The sequence below is a fragment of the Penaeus chinensis genome, chromosome 29 (genome assembly GCF_019202785.1).
Source record: "Penaeus chinensis breed Huanghai No. 1 chromosome 29, ASM1920278v2, whole genome shotgun sequence".
Classification (NCBI taxonomy): domain Eukaryota; kingdom Metazoa; phylum Arthropoda; class Malacostraca; order Decapoda; family Penaeidae; genus Penaeus; species Penaeus chinensis.
Window position 1 is genome coordinate 28585862 of NC_061847.1, and position 13326 is coordinate 28599187.

The 13326-nt window shown below is 34.0% G+C and overlaps 1 protein-coding gene across 3 annotated transcripts in view; it reads left to right on the top strand.

Moving 5' to 3' along the window:
* Window positions 1–12941, top strand: part of LOC125040917 — a 13724-nt gene extending 783 nt beyond the window's left edge. The window contains exons 1-5 of one of the 3 annotated variants that reach the window (XM_047635710.1): window positions 8150–8542; window positions 10563–10818; window positions 11213–11312; window positions 11541–11651; window positions 12052–12941. In XM_047635710.1, coding sequence (XP_047491666.1) covers window positions 8461–8542; window positions 10563–10818; window positions 11213–11312; window positions 11541–11651; window positions 12052–12492 — 990 coding nt within the window. In that variant the 5' untranslated portion in view covers window positions 8150–8460 and the 3' untranslated portion in view covers window positions 12493–12941. Of the gene's footprint in view, window positions 1–8149; window positions 8543–9607; window positions 10180–10562; window positions 10819–11212; window positions 11313–11540; window positions 11652–12051 lie in introns of those variants that run through there. The other 2 variants (XM_047635711.1, XM_047635712.1) reach the window with 2 other exon arrangements.
* The last annotated feature ends 385 nt before the right edge of the window (window positions 12942–13326 follow it).

Sequence of the window (13326 nt, forward strand, 5' to 3'; positions counted from 1 at the left end):
AGGTAATGTTTAGTTAGTAGATTTGAACACAGTGCCAATCCTTCCTTTGTCACATATCCAAAAGATAGAAGGAAAAAATCAAGCTATTTTACCTTTGCGAAACCCCATCCCCACTTCCTCGCCTTAACGATGAGATCCAGTTTCCCAAAGTTAAGAAAGTTAAAATGGCTAGACTTACAGCACCAAAGCATAAAGGCCCACCAATCTTACTGTCAGTTTTAACACCCACTCCAATAACAATCTAAAAGCCTGCTTCAGCTTCAGCGGAAGCAACGGTATCAGCTGCAGTGCCGGCTTCATTTCCACCTTCTGCAAATGCTCAGTTCTAGCATCAACAACAGCCACACACCTAACAGCAGTCCCGACTATGCAGAGAAGTAAGGATTTGCTGCAAATATAATGTAGAAGATTGAGCAGATGATGCAGTGATACAGCAACAGTTTGTTTAACAAGAAGCTTTAGCAACAAAAACAAGTTACGTCGCTACAGCTTGAGAACTTGAGAAGCATCAGCTGACACCTGATGGCCCACAGTGACTTTTAAGTGCACCAGCATTACTATAACATTGAAAGAACAGTGTCTGTGGTTTGAGTGATCAGTTATCCATGTATTATTTTCTCTTAGGACTAAATAAGTTACCAAATAACATGTGCACGACAATGCATCCCTCCATGCATATACACTTACTGTCTAAAGCATATCTTCCCTCTCTGCTTCTGCATGGAATGTAAACTGTAAATAAACATTTCAAAGCAGATCAGATATCTCTTCATTCACCGAATCACTCTCCTCCTTTAGAATGAATTAACAGGTATATGCAGTATCGTTTATTTTTTTATTTATTTTTTTCAAAACGGTTAGAAAAAAAACGTGGAATTTCCTTGAAAAGCAACAGCAATTTCTTATATTTTGCTTAAATAAACTCCTGCGTATTGTCACTGTTACGAATACTATTGTTTTGTATTTTTATGATTTCTGCCATTAATGTCCTCTTTGCATATTATATTTCAATTATTTTTACTGTTATTATTATTATTATTATTATTATTATTTTATTAATGTTATCATTACTACTATTATTATTGTTGTTTTGTTTTTGTTATTGTTATTATCATTATCATTATCATTATCAGTGCTATTATTGTTATCGTTATTATTGTAGTTGTTATCATTAGTGGTAGTTGTAATAGTAGTAGTATCACCATTATCATTCATTATTATTATTATTATCATTATTAATATTATCATCATCATTATCAATATCATTATTATAATAATTTTTAATTTTATTATAAAAATCATCATCACATTATTACTTGTATCTTTTCTATTTTCTCTTCATTTAAACTTGTTAATCTTTTTCACATTTTCTTGTTATTTTGTAATGATAAATGTACTAATAATCGTTATTATTGTACTGATAGTATATCGGCTGCAAAAGTAACAATATCATTATTAACTGACGAAGAATTAACAATTAATAAATGATCATAACCCATTTTTAACAACACTGGATACAATGCAATGCATGCTGTATATAAATAAGTTGAATAAAAAAAAAAAAAAAAAAAACATTACACAGCGATTCCCTCTAGTCGAAGACGAATTGAAGTCCATATATTTTGATTTTAAGAGTATTCAACCTTAATTTTTTTTTTTTTTTTTGTTCCCCCGACAGAACACGCTAAAGAAAACGTTTAATTATACCACTAACGAACGAGGATGTGACCGATAACCTTTTGGAAACACGTACATCCTGTATACAGCAACACGAATGCTATTTCCACGTAATTTTTATTTATCTGTGTGAATGTTCCTATAATAAAACCGATGAGTAAAAACGTACCTTGGCAACATTCAGTAACAAACTTTCCTACTATCGCCTTATCGAGTCCTTTTTTTGGATACTTGTTATCTGTTAATTGTATTTTTAGTCTTTTTGGATAGGTGTTTTCTACAAATTGTATTTTGACATTTCAAATATATTCAGCAAAGCGTTTATCAATGTTTAATAGAATTACTACGACTAAGGTTCTTAACTATCATATTGCTTTTTATTCTGCATTTATCATTCATCGATGTACTGCATGATCGTTTTATCTTGTATATTCAGTCTATCAAATTGCATATCACTTCGATCTCCCATTTATTTATTTATTTATTATATGAAACACCTCGATTGATTGACCAACAACAGACTTTTGACATAGATTTCGAAGCAGTTTCGATTCATTCGAAATATCTATCAACATAGGTTAGCTCTCACCCGAGGAAAATTTTCCGGCTGGAAATGACGTAATTAGTTTCATTTCATCCGTGAGAGAGAGAGAGAGAGAGAGAGAGAGAGAGAGAGAGAGAGAGAGAGAGAGAGAGAGAGAGAGAGAGAGAGAGAGAGAGAGAGAGAGAGAGAGAGAGAGAGAGAGAGGGAGGTGTTTATATCATAAATGTTTATATGAAGAAAAAAAAATAAAGCTCCATATATTAGAGAGAGGCAGAGAGAACGGAACGTAATTAGTGTTCGTAAATAAAAAGAAATATTCAAGGATATTTTACAAGCTAGTTGGAAAAGACACGAGATGAAAATGTAAAGTATACATTCCCTGTGTATTTTTTCTCCAAGATAAATTTCGAACGCTGTGACGTCATATTCTTCCACAGTCAGTTCGTGGGAAAACCTTGTATTTAATAAACTTGTTAATGTACTAGTTATGAATTTATAAGGAACGTACTTATTTTGAGGTCACAGAATTTCCGTTATTGGTTAGAAAAAATCAAATCATGTGTTTTATATACGAAACTGCGCAATTCGTAAACACACACACACACAAAACAATTTCCTATCGTCAGAAAAAAAAATATATTATCATTATTATTATTATTATTATTATTATTACCATTATTATTGTTATTATTAGTTCCATTATCATTATTATTGTTATGATTAATATTATTAATATTATTACTGATATTATTATCATTTTCATTATTATTATTAGTATTATCCTCATTACAATGACTCTTGTTTTATTTATTATTACAGACATCCTTTATTTTCAGTCGTCTTTTTCCCCTAATTCTTCCTTTTGCATAAATGTCTGACTAAGAAATAAATAGATGAATGAATAAATAAGTAAGTAAATAAAAAACCGTTACACCAGCATAACCTCTGCTGCGTGGCAGGATGTGACTAATTTTCCATTATTTCGTTTATGCATTTGTCTATTTTCTTAATGACGATTAGGGAGGCTGGGAAAACGGAGCAAAACAGAACACATGGTCAGTATTATCCTATTCTTTCGTTTATGTCATTTTGTATCTATATATTTATATATATATGTATATATATGTATATATATGTGTATATATATATATATATATATATATATATATATATATATATATTACACACACACACACACACACATATATATAATTATATATAGAGATATATATATACACACACACACACACACACACACACATATATATATATATATATATATATATATATATATATATATACACGCATAAAATACTTTAAACAATATGCTAATCAAGTGACTTTCTTTTTATAGAACTAGTTTTTGTTATCTACATTCTTATGATTATGAGCTTTGTTTTCCTTTGTAATATATCCTGATAACATTTAATTGGAATGAATATGAAGTTGAGATACTGTATTACGCTGCGTAGTCTAGGAAACTGAATTTATTACGTGTTCTAGGAAACTGAATTTATTATATTTACAAGAAAAAAATGCAATTTGCGCAAAGTGATCTTCTTACTTTTGTTATTGGAGAGTATGAAGATAAACGTAGGTATTGACATGAGGGAAATGAAAGGACAAAAATTAATATTTTCCTTTTTCTTTTCGTCACAGTTTTTGATGCATGAATGTTCATATTTACTACGACTTTATGTGACGTATTCAGCAGAATCTGAACTAGGTGAAAAATAAAGAAATAGATATAGAAAGAATAGACAGACGAAGAATTGATAAATAAATAAAGGATATGTGAATAAATTGATGAATAAAGAATAATTGAATAAATTTATGAATAAAGAATTGACGAATAAATTGATGAATATAGCATAAATGAATAAATTGATGAATAAGGAAGTTGTATGGGGGTGGACATTTTTAAAAAGTTTGTCTGTCATCTATGTACATATGCACACACACGCACGCACACACACACAATAAAATGGAAGGGGGGGGGGGGGGGGTGAAGAAATTATTTATAGTCAAACGATTGCGATATAACACACACACACACACACACACACACTATACAAGGGGGGAGAAGGGTTAAGAAATTACTATTTACAGTGAAGCAATTTTGATATATATATATATATATATATATTTCAAGTACGGGGGGAAGGGAGGGGAGGGGGGGGGTTGATGAAGAAAACACAATTTTTTTCCATGGCGTAAAAAAGGAAATGTTGATGGGGGTAAGAAAACCACATTTTTTTCTTTCAATAACGTTTTTTTTTTTTTTGTATGAACAAAAGAAAGGAGAGAGACAATTTTTCTTCAGTAAGCAAGGGAGGAAGAGCAACACAAAGGATTAGTACTGTTCGAAAAGTTAAATTTGAAACAACTCGAAAGGATTTGTAAGAATACCGTTGTACTAAAATTTCATCAGCTGGTCCTATTGCTGTTTAATTATCATCATTATTGTTGTTACTATTATTATTATTATTATCATTACTGTTGTTATTGTTATTGTCATCATTACTGTTGATATTATTATTATCATCAATACTAATATTTTATTATTATTATTGTTGCTGTTGTTAACATCATTGTCATCATCTTTATCACTATTGTTAGTATCATTATAATTATAACTTTTGTTATTATAATCATTACCATTATCATTATTTTCTTTTCCCTTCAATGATTTCTAAAAATGTTCACAAATAAGGATACTGGGAGTCTGTGATGGTGATAAATAATTGAGTTTGATCGATCTATGAAAATACAAAGCACAGGGCAATGAAATATCTTGATTCTTGTGGTAAAGGAGTGTTATATTTCACAGTAACTTCACAAATTAAATCACGAAAGGACATGGGGAAAACCAAAGGAATTGCCCTCTCTCTCTCTCTCTCTCGCTCTCTCTCTCTCTCTCTCTCTCTCTCTCTCTCTCTCTCTCTCTCTCTCTCTCTCTCTCTCTCTCTCTCTCTCTCTCTCTCTCTCTCTCTCTCTCTCTCTCTCTCTCTCTCTCTCTCTCTCTCTCTCTCTCTCTCTCTCTCTCTCTCTCTCTCCACCTTCGGTTCTCGCTATTATTATTATCTCCATCGCTATATTTTTTATCGTTACTATTATCATTATCATTATTATTATAGCTACTCTTATCATTAATATTTTTGCTACTTTTATCATTATTATTATTGCTACTTTAATCATTATAATTGTTACTTTTATTATTATAACTATTGCTACTGTTAGCATTATTATTACTATTATTATAAATTCACTATTATTATCATCACTATTACTATTACTGTTATTACTTTCATTATCACCATCACCATTACCATCACCATTATCATTATGACAATTTTCGCGATCATGATGAGCTTCGTAAATGTTATTAACTTTTGGGGTGATGTATAAAATCTGTATTTAGTCAACGGCCAGCAATACCGTTTCAGTATTGCATCCGTTGTTTACGTTCATATTATATTTATTTTGATGATATGAATATTAACTGAGAGAGAAACTGATTATCTTGCTATTGTCTATTGATTATGGCGATTATTATTATTGTTGTTATCATTATCACCATCATCATTACCATTATCTTTATTATCAATATTATTATTATCATTAACATTATCATTTGTATTATTGTTATCATTATTATCGTTATTTATATAATTACTATTATTATTATTATCATTATTATTATTATTATTATTATTACTATTAATACTATTATTATCATTATTATTATCATAATAATAATAATAATAATAATAATAATAATAATAATAATTCGTCTCATTAATATTATCTTTATCATTATTACTATCACTATTATTATTGTTATTATTATTATCGCTATTATTATCATTATCATTATCATTGTTATCATAATTATTATAATTATCATCATTATCATTATTATCATTAGTATTGTTGCTATTATTATTATCTTTATTATCATCATTATCATCATTATTGTTATTATTATCATTATTATTGTTATTACTATTATCATCAATATTCTGATTACCCTTATTATTATTATTATTATTATTATTATTATTATTATTATCATTACCACTTTTGCTTCTGTTGCTACTAGTACTACTACTACTATCGTTATTAAAGCCATTAGTGATATTACTACTACTACTACTACTGTTACTATTACCACTACTACTGCAAACGCATCCAAAAAGGAAACTACATTCTATAAAACTAAAAATTTTGAAGCATAAAATAATCACAAAGAAATCAAATAAACTAATTAAACAACAATAAATAAAATACGCAGATAACCCTCTCCATTTGAATGAATCGACGGGTAACGTATCATTAAGTGCGGTTTCGGAATCCAGAGACACGCGCTTGAGATGCTCTTTCGTTTCGGGAGAGAGTTGATCGTTGAGAAAATTGTCGTGAAAAGCTTTTCAGGATATCTTGGGAAAGGATGTGTGATTATGGGAACGGAGAGAGAGAGGGAGGGAGGGAAGGAGGGAGGGAAGGAGAGAGGGAGGGAGGGAGGGAAGGAGGGAGAGAGAGAGAGAGAGAGAGAGAGAGAGAGAGAGAGAGAGAGAGAGAGAGAGAGAGAGAGAGAGAGAGAGAGAGAGAGAGAGAGAGAGAGAGAGAGAGAGAGAGAGAGAGAGAGAGGGGGGGGGGGGGTGGAGGAAGGGAGGGTTAATAGAGAGAGAGAGAGAGAGAGAGAGAGAGAGAGAGAGAGTGTGTGAAAGAGAGAGAGAGAGAGAGAGAGAGAGAGAGAGAGAGAGAGAGAGAGAGAGAGAGAGAGAGAGTGAAAGAGAGAGAGAGAGAGAGAGAGAGAGAGAGAGAGAGAGAGAGAGAGAGAGAGAGAGAGGGGGGGGGGGGGGGAGGGAGGGAGGGTTAATAGAGAGAGAGAGAGGAGGGGGGGGAGAGAGAGAGAGAGAGAGAGAGAGAGAGAGAGAGAGAGAGAGAGAGAGAGAGAGAGAGAGAGAGAGAGAGAGAGAGAGCGAGCGATGAGAGAGAGCGAGCGAGCGAGCGAGAGAGAGCGAGAGAGAGAGAGAGAGAGAGAGAGAGAGAGAGAGAGAGAGAGAGAGAGAGAGAGAGAGAGAGAGAGAGAGAGAGAGAGAGAGAGAGAGAGAGAGAGAGAGAGAGAGAGAGAGAGAGAGAGAGAGTGAGAGAGAGAGAGAGAGAGAAAAAAAAAAGAGAAAGAGAGAGCAAGAGAGAGAGAGAGAGTGAGAAGCAGAGAGAGAGAGAGAGACAGAGAGAGAGAGAGAGACAGAGGAAGGAGGGAGGGAGAGAGGAGAGAGAGAGAGAGAGGAGAGAGATAGATAGATAGATAGATAGAGAGATAGAGAGAGAGAACGAGAGAGAGAGAGAATTAAATACCCTCTTGTGTATCAGTGGTGTTATATCAAGAATGTTGATTTTTAACCTCTATTTTTTAAATCTACAAAGCCGATTTTTTCCCATAATAGTTCCTATTTCCTCCACGACAGGAAGGAATGTTCGATAAGCAACTGTAAAATTATATTGGTGATATGAGTCAAAAGAAGAAGGAAAAAAAGGTTAGGAAGGAAAAAGATGTTCATAAAATATATATTTTTTTTTATAAAAAGGATATAACGAGGAGTAATGTGTAAAAGTTGAATAATAGAAGGAGGAAGTTGAGACGAAGAAAAAGATGAAAATAGATAATGAAGAAGTGAAGAAAAAGGTAAGGAGAAAAAGGAGAAGAAAAAAATAGCGAAATGAAGAAGAAGGAGGAAAAGGAAGAGGAAAACGAAACGAAACGAAAAACAAAAACAAAATGAAGAACAAAAATGAGCAAAAAGGATTAAAAATAACGAAGTCCCCTCTAAACAATACACACACACAAAAAAAAAAGAAAGAACAAAAATAAAGAGAAAAGAAAGAAAGAAAGTAAAAGAAGACACATTACTCAAGAAACCCAAAACCCAAGCGTATCCGGCACTAACGTTCGAACCAAGGAGAGGAAAGGACACGTACCACCGGGCCTTACGCCACAGTCCCGCGCGTGTCCTACCCCGACCACTTCTCCGTATCCTCTATTTACAAAATGAGACTTACTTAGTTTTTCGTCACTAAGTTCCATATTATTAGTCTCTTAAGTTACTAAGTTTCCTAAAATTCCTCACCTGGTTCGGACCTCTTCCAAACGCGCTTCGGACTGAATCACAAAGCCAAGCGAGTTTTACTTTTGCTTAAAAGTGCGTGTATTTGCCGTGTGAAGTCATTTCAAGATGTTGCATTGTGGTTACTCTTGGCATCTGCTCGTGTATTCTGCCGTTCACACATACATCGTTCTCCTCGTTGGGACTTTTAGTAAGTGCTTCGTTCAGCAGATAGTGTTTATATTTGTGTCTATGTTTATATCTGTGTCTATGTTTATGTCTGTGTCTATGTTTATATCTGTGTCTATGTTTATGTCTGTGTCTATGTTTATATCTGCGTCTATGTTTATATCTGTGTCTATGTTTATATCTGCGTCTATGTTTATATCTGTGTCTATGTTTATATATGTGTCTATGTTTATATCTGTGTATTGGTTCAGTGATTGATAAGTTCGTTTTTTGTGTTTATATAATATATAATATATATTTATATACTGAAGCACAGTCCTAGTAAGGGGGAAACTTATAAATCGTAAGGTTTGGATTCAACATCAGGCGAAAGAAGTTTTTTTTTTTATAGTTTGATGCGGATTCGTCTTTATTCTTGTTGTACTTCAGTGTGAGAGTGAACGCGTTTGTGTTCATTCCATATATATGTAGGTATATTCACATACGCACATATATATGTGTGTGTGTGTGTGTGTGTGTGTGTGTGTGTGTGTGTGTGTGTGTGTGTGTGTGCGTGTGTGTGTGTGCGTGTGCGTGTGCGCGCGTGTGTGTATGTAAAGTATATATTTATATATACATATGTATGTCTTTGTATACTATATGAATACATACCCATATATATGTGCGGGGGATGTATATGTATACACACGTACACACACACACACGCGCGTATACATATATGTAAATGCACGTATGTATGTATGTATGTGTGTATATGTATACACACATACATACTTACATATAAATACACACACACGCATATATTTATTTATATATGCATATATATATACATGCCTATATATATGTATATATACATATACATACCTATATATACATATACATACATACATATATATACATATTCATATGCATATATATATATGTATATGTATATATACATACATATATATGTATGTATATACATATATGTATATACATACATACATACATATATATATATATATATATATATATATATATAGAGAGAGAGAGAGAGAGAGAGAGAGAGAGAGAGAGAGAGAGAGAGAGAGAGAGAAGGGTTATGTGCCGCTGGTGTCGTGGGGAAGGAGTCAGTGGGTTGCATGTAAGGGAAGAACGCGGAAACACAAATATACCGAAGCGAAGAACAGGGTAACATGAATGTAAAAAAAGAGAAGAAAAGGGAATAAGAATAGACCGAAGGGAAGAACAGGGAAACAAGAATATAACGAAGGGAAGAACAGGGAAACAAGAATGAACCGAAGGGAAAAACAGGGAAACAAGAATATAACGAAGGGAAGAACAGAGAACAAGAACGAAGGGAAGAACAGGGAAACAAGAATATAACGAAGAGAAGAACAGTAAAACAATAATATAATGAAGGGAAGAACAAGTAAACAAGAACGAAGGGAAAAACAGGGAAATAAGAATATGTCCTTTCGCTCTATCCTCGAAAGTTATATTCTTGTGTTCTCCTGCTCTCCCTTCCGTTATTTCATTTACAGTTTGTTCAACATGGGTTCTTCACATGTGTTCATGAGAGTCCAGGAAGATGAACAGTGTTCTTGGATGACAGAACATTCGAAGAACATCCCACAGCGTTAGGGAGTTGGATAGAAATGTGGTACTGGATCTCGAGAGGTGAAATTTGGAAAACACAAAATCTTAGAGCAAAGAATAGTTGTTTTTTTCCTTTTCGTCTAAGTGAGGTCGTATCTTAGAATTCGTCTTTGAATCTGATATTAACTCGAAAGGAAAATGTCTATATAATTATTTTGGAGTTTAAGTAATAGTGTTCACGACCTTCCATACATATCTATCTATATATCTATATGCATACGTATATATGTGTACATATATATATATATATATATATATATATATATATATATATATATGTGTGTGTGTGTGTGTGTGTGTGTGTGCAGTCGTGAATGCCATCGTATTCTGGACTGAACGCTGGATCCAAACACGCTCTTGTCACACCTTGGCCCAGTGTGCGTTAACACCCCCCATTATTTCAGCGAACGGCGTGGCCCTTTGGAGCATAGTCACGTGCAAGCAGACGAGGACCTCTATGAAGCTCCTGTTGGTACCTGTTTTCCTGTCTCCACTCGTGAACAACCTGGTGTGTCGACCGATGGAGGCAGAACTGATCTTGGGCCTGACTGTTTGTAACAAAAATCAACTGTCGGGCCAAGCCAAGAAAGCGTATTTCTTCATCTATGTCTTCCTCACTTATTTGGAATTCATGCTCATAGCTGCAGTGTCGGTGTTCAGGTAATGGGCGGGCAAGTGCTCGTGAGGAAACTGGTTGTTATTATGGGGAAAATACAGAGTGAAGAGACATGCAACACGGTGTAATAGTTAATGGGTCTTACACCCCTTTTAGAAGGTTATATTTATTACAAGGCTTTAGCTTAGTGTCCATACTACTACTGTTGACAATAACAATAATAACCATAACAAAGTCGTTTAACTAAATAAATAGATGCATAGTTTTTTTTTTAAAGCTTCACAAGGAAAGTCGTTGATATAATGAGGAAATGGGGGGGGGGGGGGAATATAAAATCCTTTGTCTTTCCTTTGGAAAATTCTCGTCACCACGGATAGAAAAATGCAAAATGTTTTGTTCCGACCAACTCCCAAGCAGTAATCAACCTTGCCTCCCCAGGGCTGCAGCTGTGTGGGCCTCAAACGCGTACGATCTGAGCAAAGGCTTAGCTATAACTGTGGTTGTGGGGATCACCATCTACACTCTCCTGGTTCCCACTGTAAGTATGATTGTACTTTAAAGTATGTTTTGGTGCTTAACGTTTCTCAAGTTATTGTTTTTGTATAGGGAACTATAGTAATTACGTATTATAATCTTTTCTTATATTTTATTCTTTTAATAAACCTTTCCTTACATTCCTATTAATGGCCGAATGATGAATGAAGTAAAATTCGGATGCAAAGTTATGGTTTCAGTGATTTCATTAACTGATTCATTCCCTTACCAGATGGCGCTGTTAGTGACTTCGGAAGCCCATATTCGGGCAATCATACTCATCCTCAACTGTGTCATACCTATTCTCACCACTATGGCATGTTATGTTGCCATGATCTTTGCGGTAAGTCTGAGTAAACAGTTTTGAATAGCTTAGTGTGATTAAGAATTTCCAGAGCTTGTGTTCATCTAATAATAATGGATGTACATATGTGCAATTAAATATATGCTTATTTTTTTTATTCATTCATTTTTTGCTTTTTATTGATATATAATTATTTTATTTGTTTTATTCATCTATCATTATTTTATTTGTTTTATTCATCTATCATTATTTTATTTGTTTTATTCATCTATCTATTTTTATTTGTTTTATTCATCTATCATTCTTTTATTTGTTTTATTCACCTATCATTCTTTTATTTGTTTTATTCATCTATCATTCTTTTATTTGTTTTATTCAAGTATCATTTTTTATTTGTTTTATCCACCTACCACTTATCTATTTATTTGTTTGTTTTCAGGTGAGACGCAACAGGCAGCGGTTGACCGAAGTCCAGTCCCGATCCTCCTTGAAGATCATCGACAACGCCACCCGAGCCATGATCGCTGTCTTCGTTTCCATCCTCGTCTTCGGCCTTCCCTTCTGCATCTCCCAGTTCCTGCGCCATAAGATCTCGCGAATGTTTCTGAACTTCATCTACGTCATTTACAACACCCACCTGATGGTCGACCCTCTGGTGTTCATCTTCTTCAACTATAGCCATCGCCGGCGGGTGTGCCATCGGATTCGAACGGGTTGGACGTGGGCGACGGGGTTGTGCAATGTGTCCAGAACGAAGACCGACACCGACTTGGACACCGAGCAGAGGACTGACTCGTGCGAAAAGTCGGGCAGCTCCTCAGTCGAGGTCAGAAGCTACACACCGGAACACTTATCTTCGCAGAATGAACTTCGTGTTTGACAGCGGGTGAACTGAATTGAAAAATAAGGAACAACGAAAATAATTGTCTAGAAGTGGCAGTGTGTCTTCTTCAGGAAAATCGTAATCATAATATAATTAAATTGTATATATTTTGCATAGCAGTAGCTGTGTGTTTTGTTCTCTGTAAAAAGTCACATACGTCACTTATTTATAGGCCTTATCAGCAGCGCCAGATACTTGCAATTATTTCATGTCTTGTGGATGAGGCATAGGCGCTGCCAAGCGTACGAATGCGAATCAGGTCAAAGTGTCGCACCGTTTGAACAAACCTCCTATATGCAACGTCCTGTGGCACGACGGTTTCTTTACATGTATGAGAAATAGTATGATTATAATGGCAGTTGAGTCTGAATGACTTACACCTAATTCAATAATATTCATATTATTGACCTCTGTAAATGGTAAATGATAATATAATGTTAACATTATTTGTTCTGTTTTCCTAGACTATTCCTTGCCCTCAACCAAATTATTAAAACTTCTAAATTCAATGTATAAACTGAAAAAGTTTTTTTTTTTTATTATTTTTTTTTTTTTACCTATAAAAATAGAGAAACCTAAACGTATAATCAGGAAAGAAGAAAACTGGCAGCTCAACCCGGACTCTAGACCACTCCAACTCATCAAGTGACTCGAGAATAATAGTGTTGTGGATAGCAAATCTGGATTGAAATAATAAAGTGCATATCAATTTTAAGAAAACAAAATACATGATACGTATCATCTACACAGAATAATATATATTTTTATTAATTGGAGTGCTCCAGCAGAGGTTAAGGTGAGTTGCCTTTTTTTGAGATTGGACGGAATCTC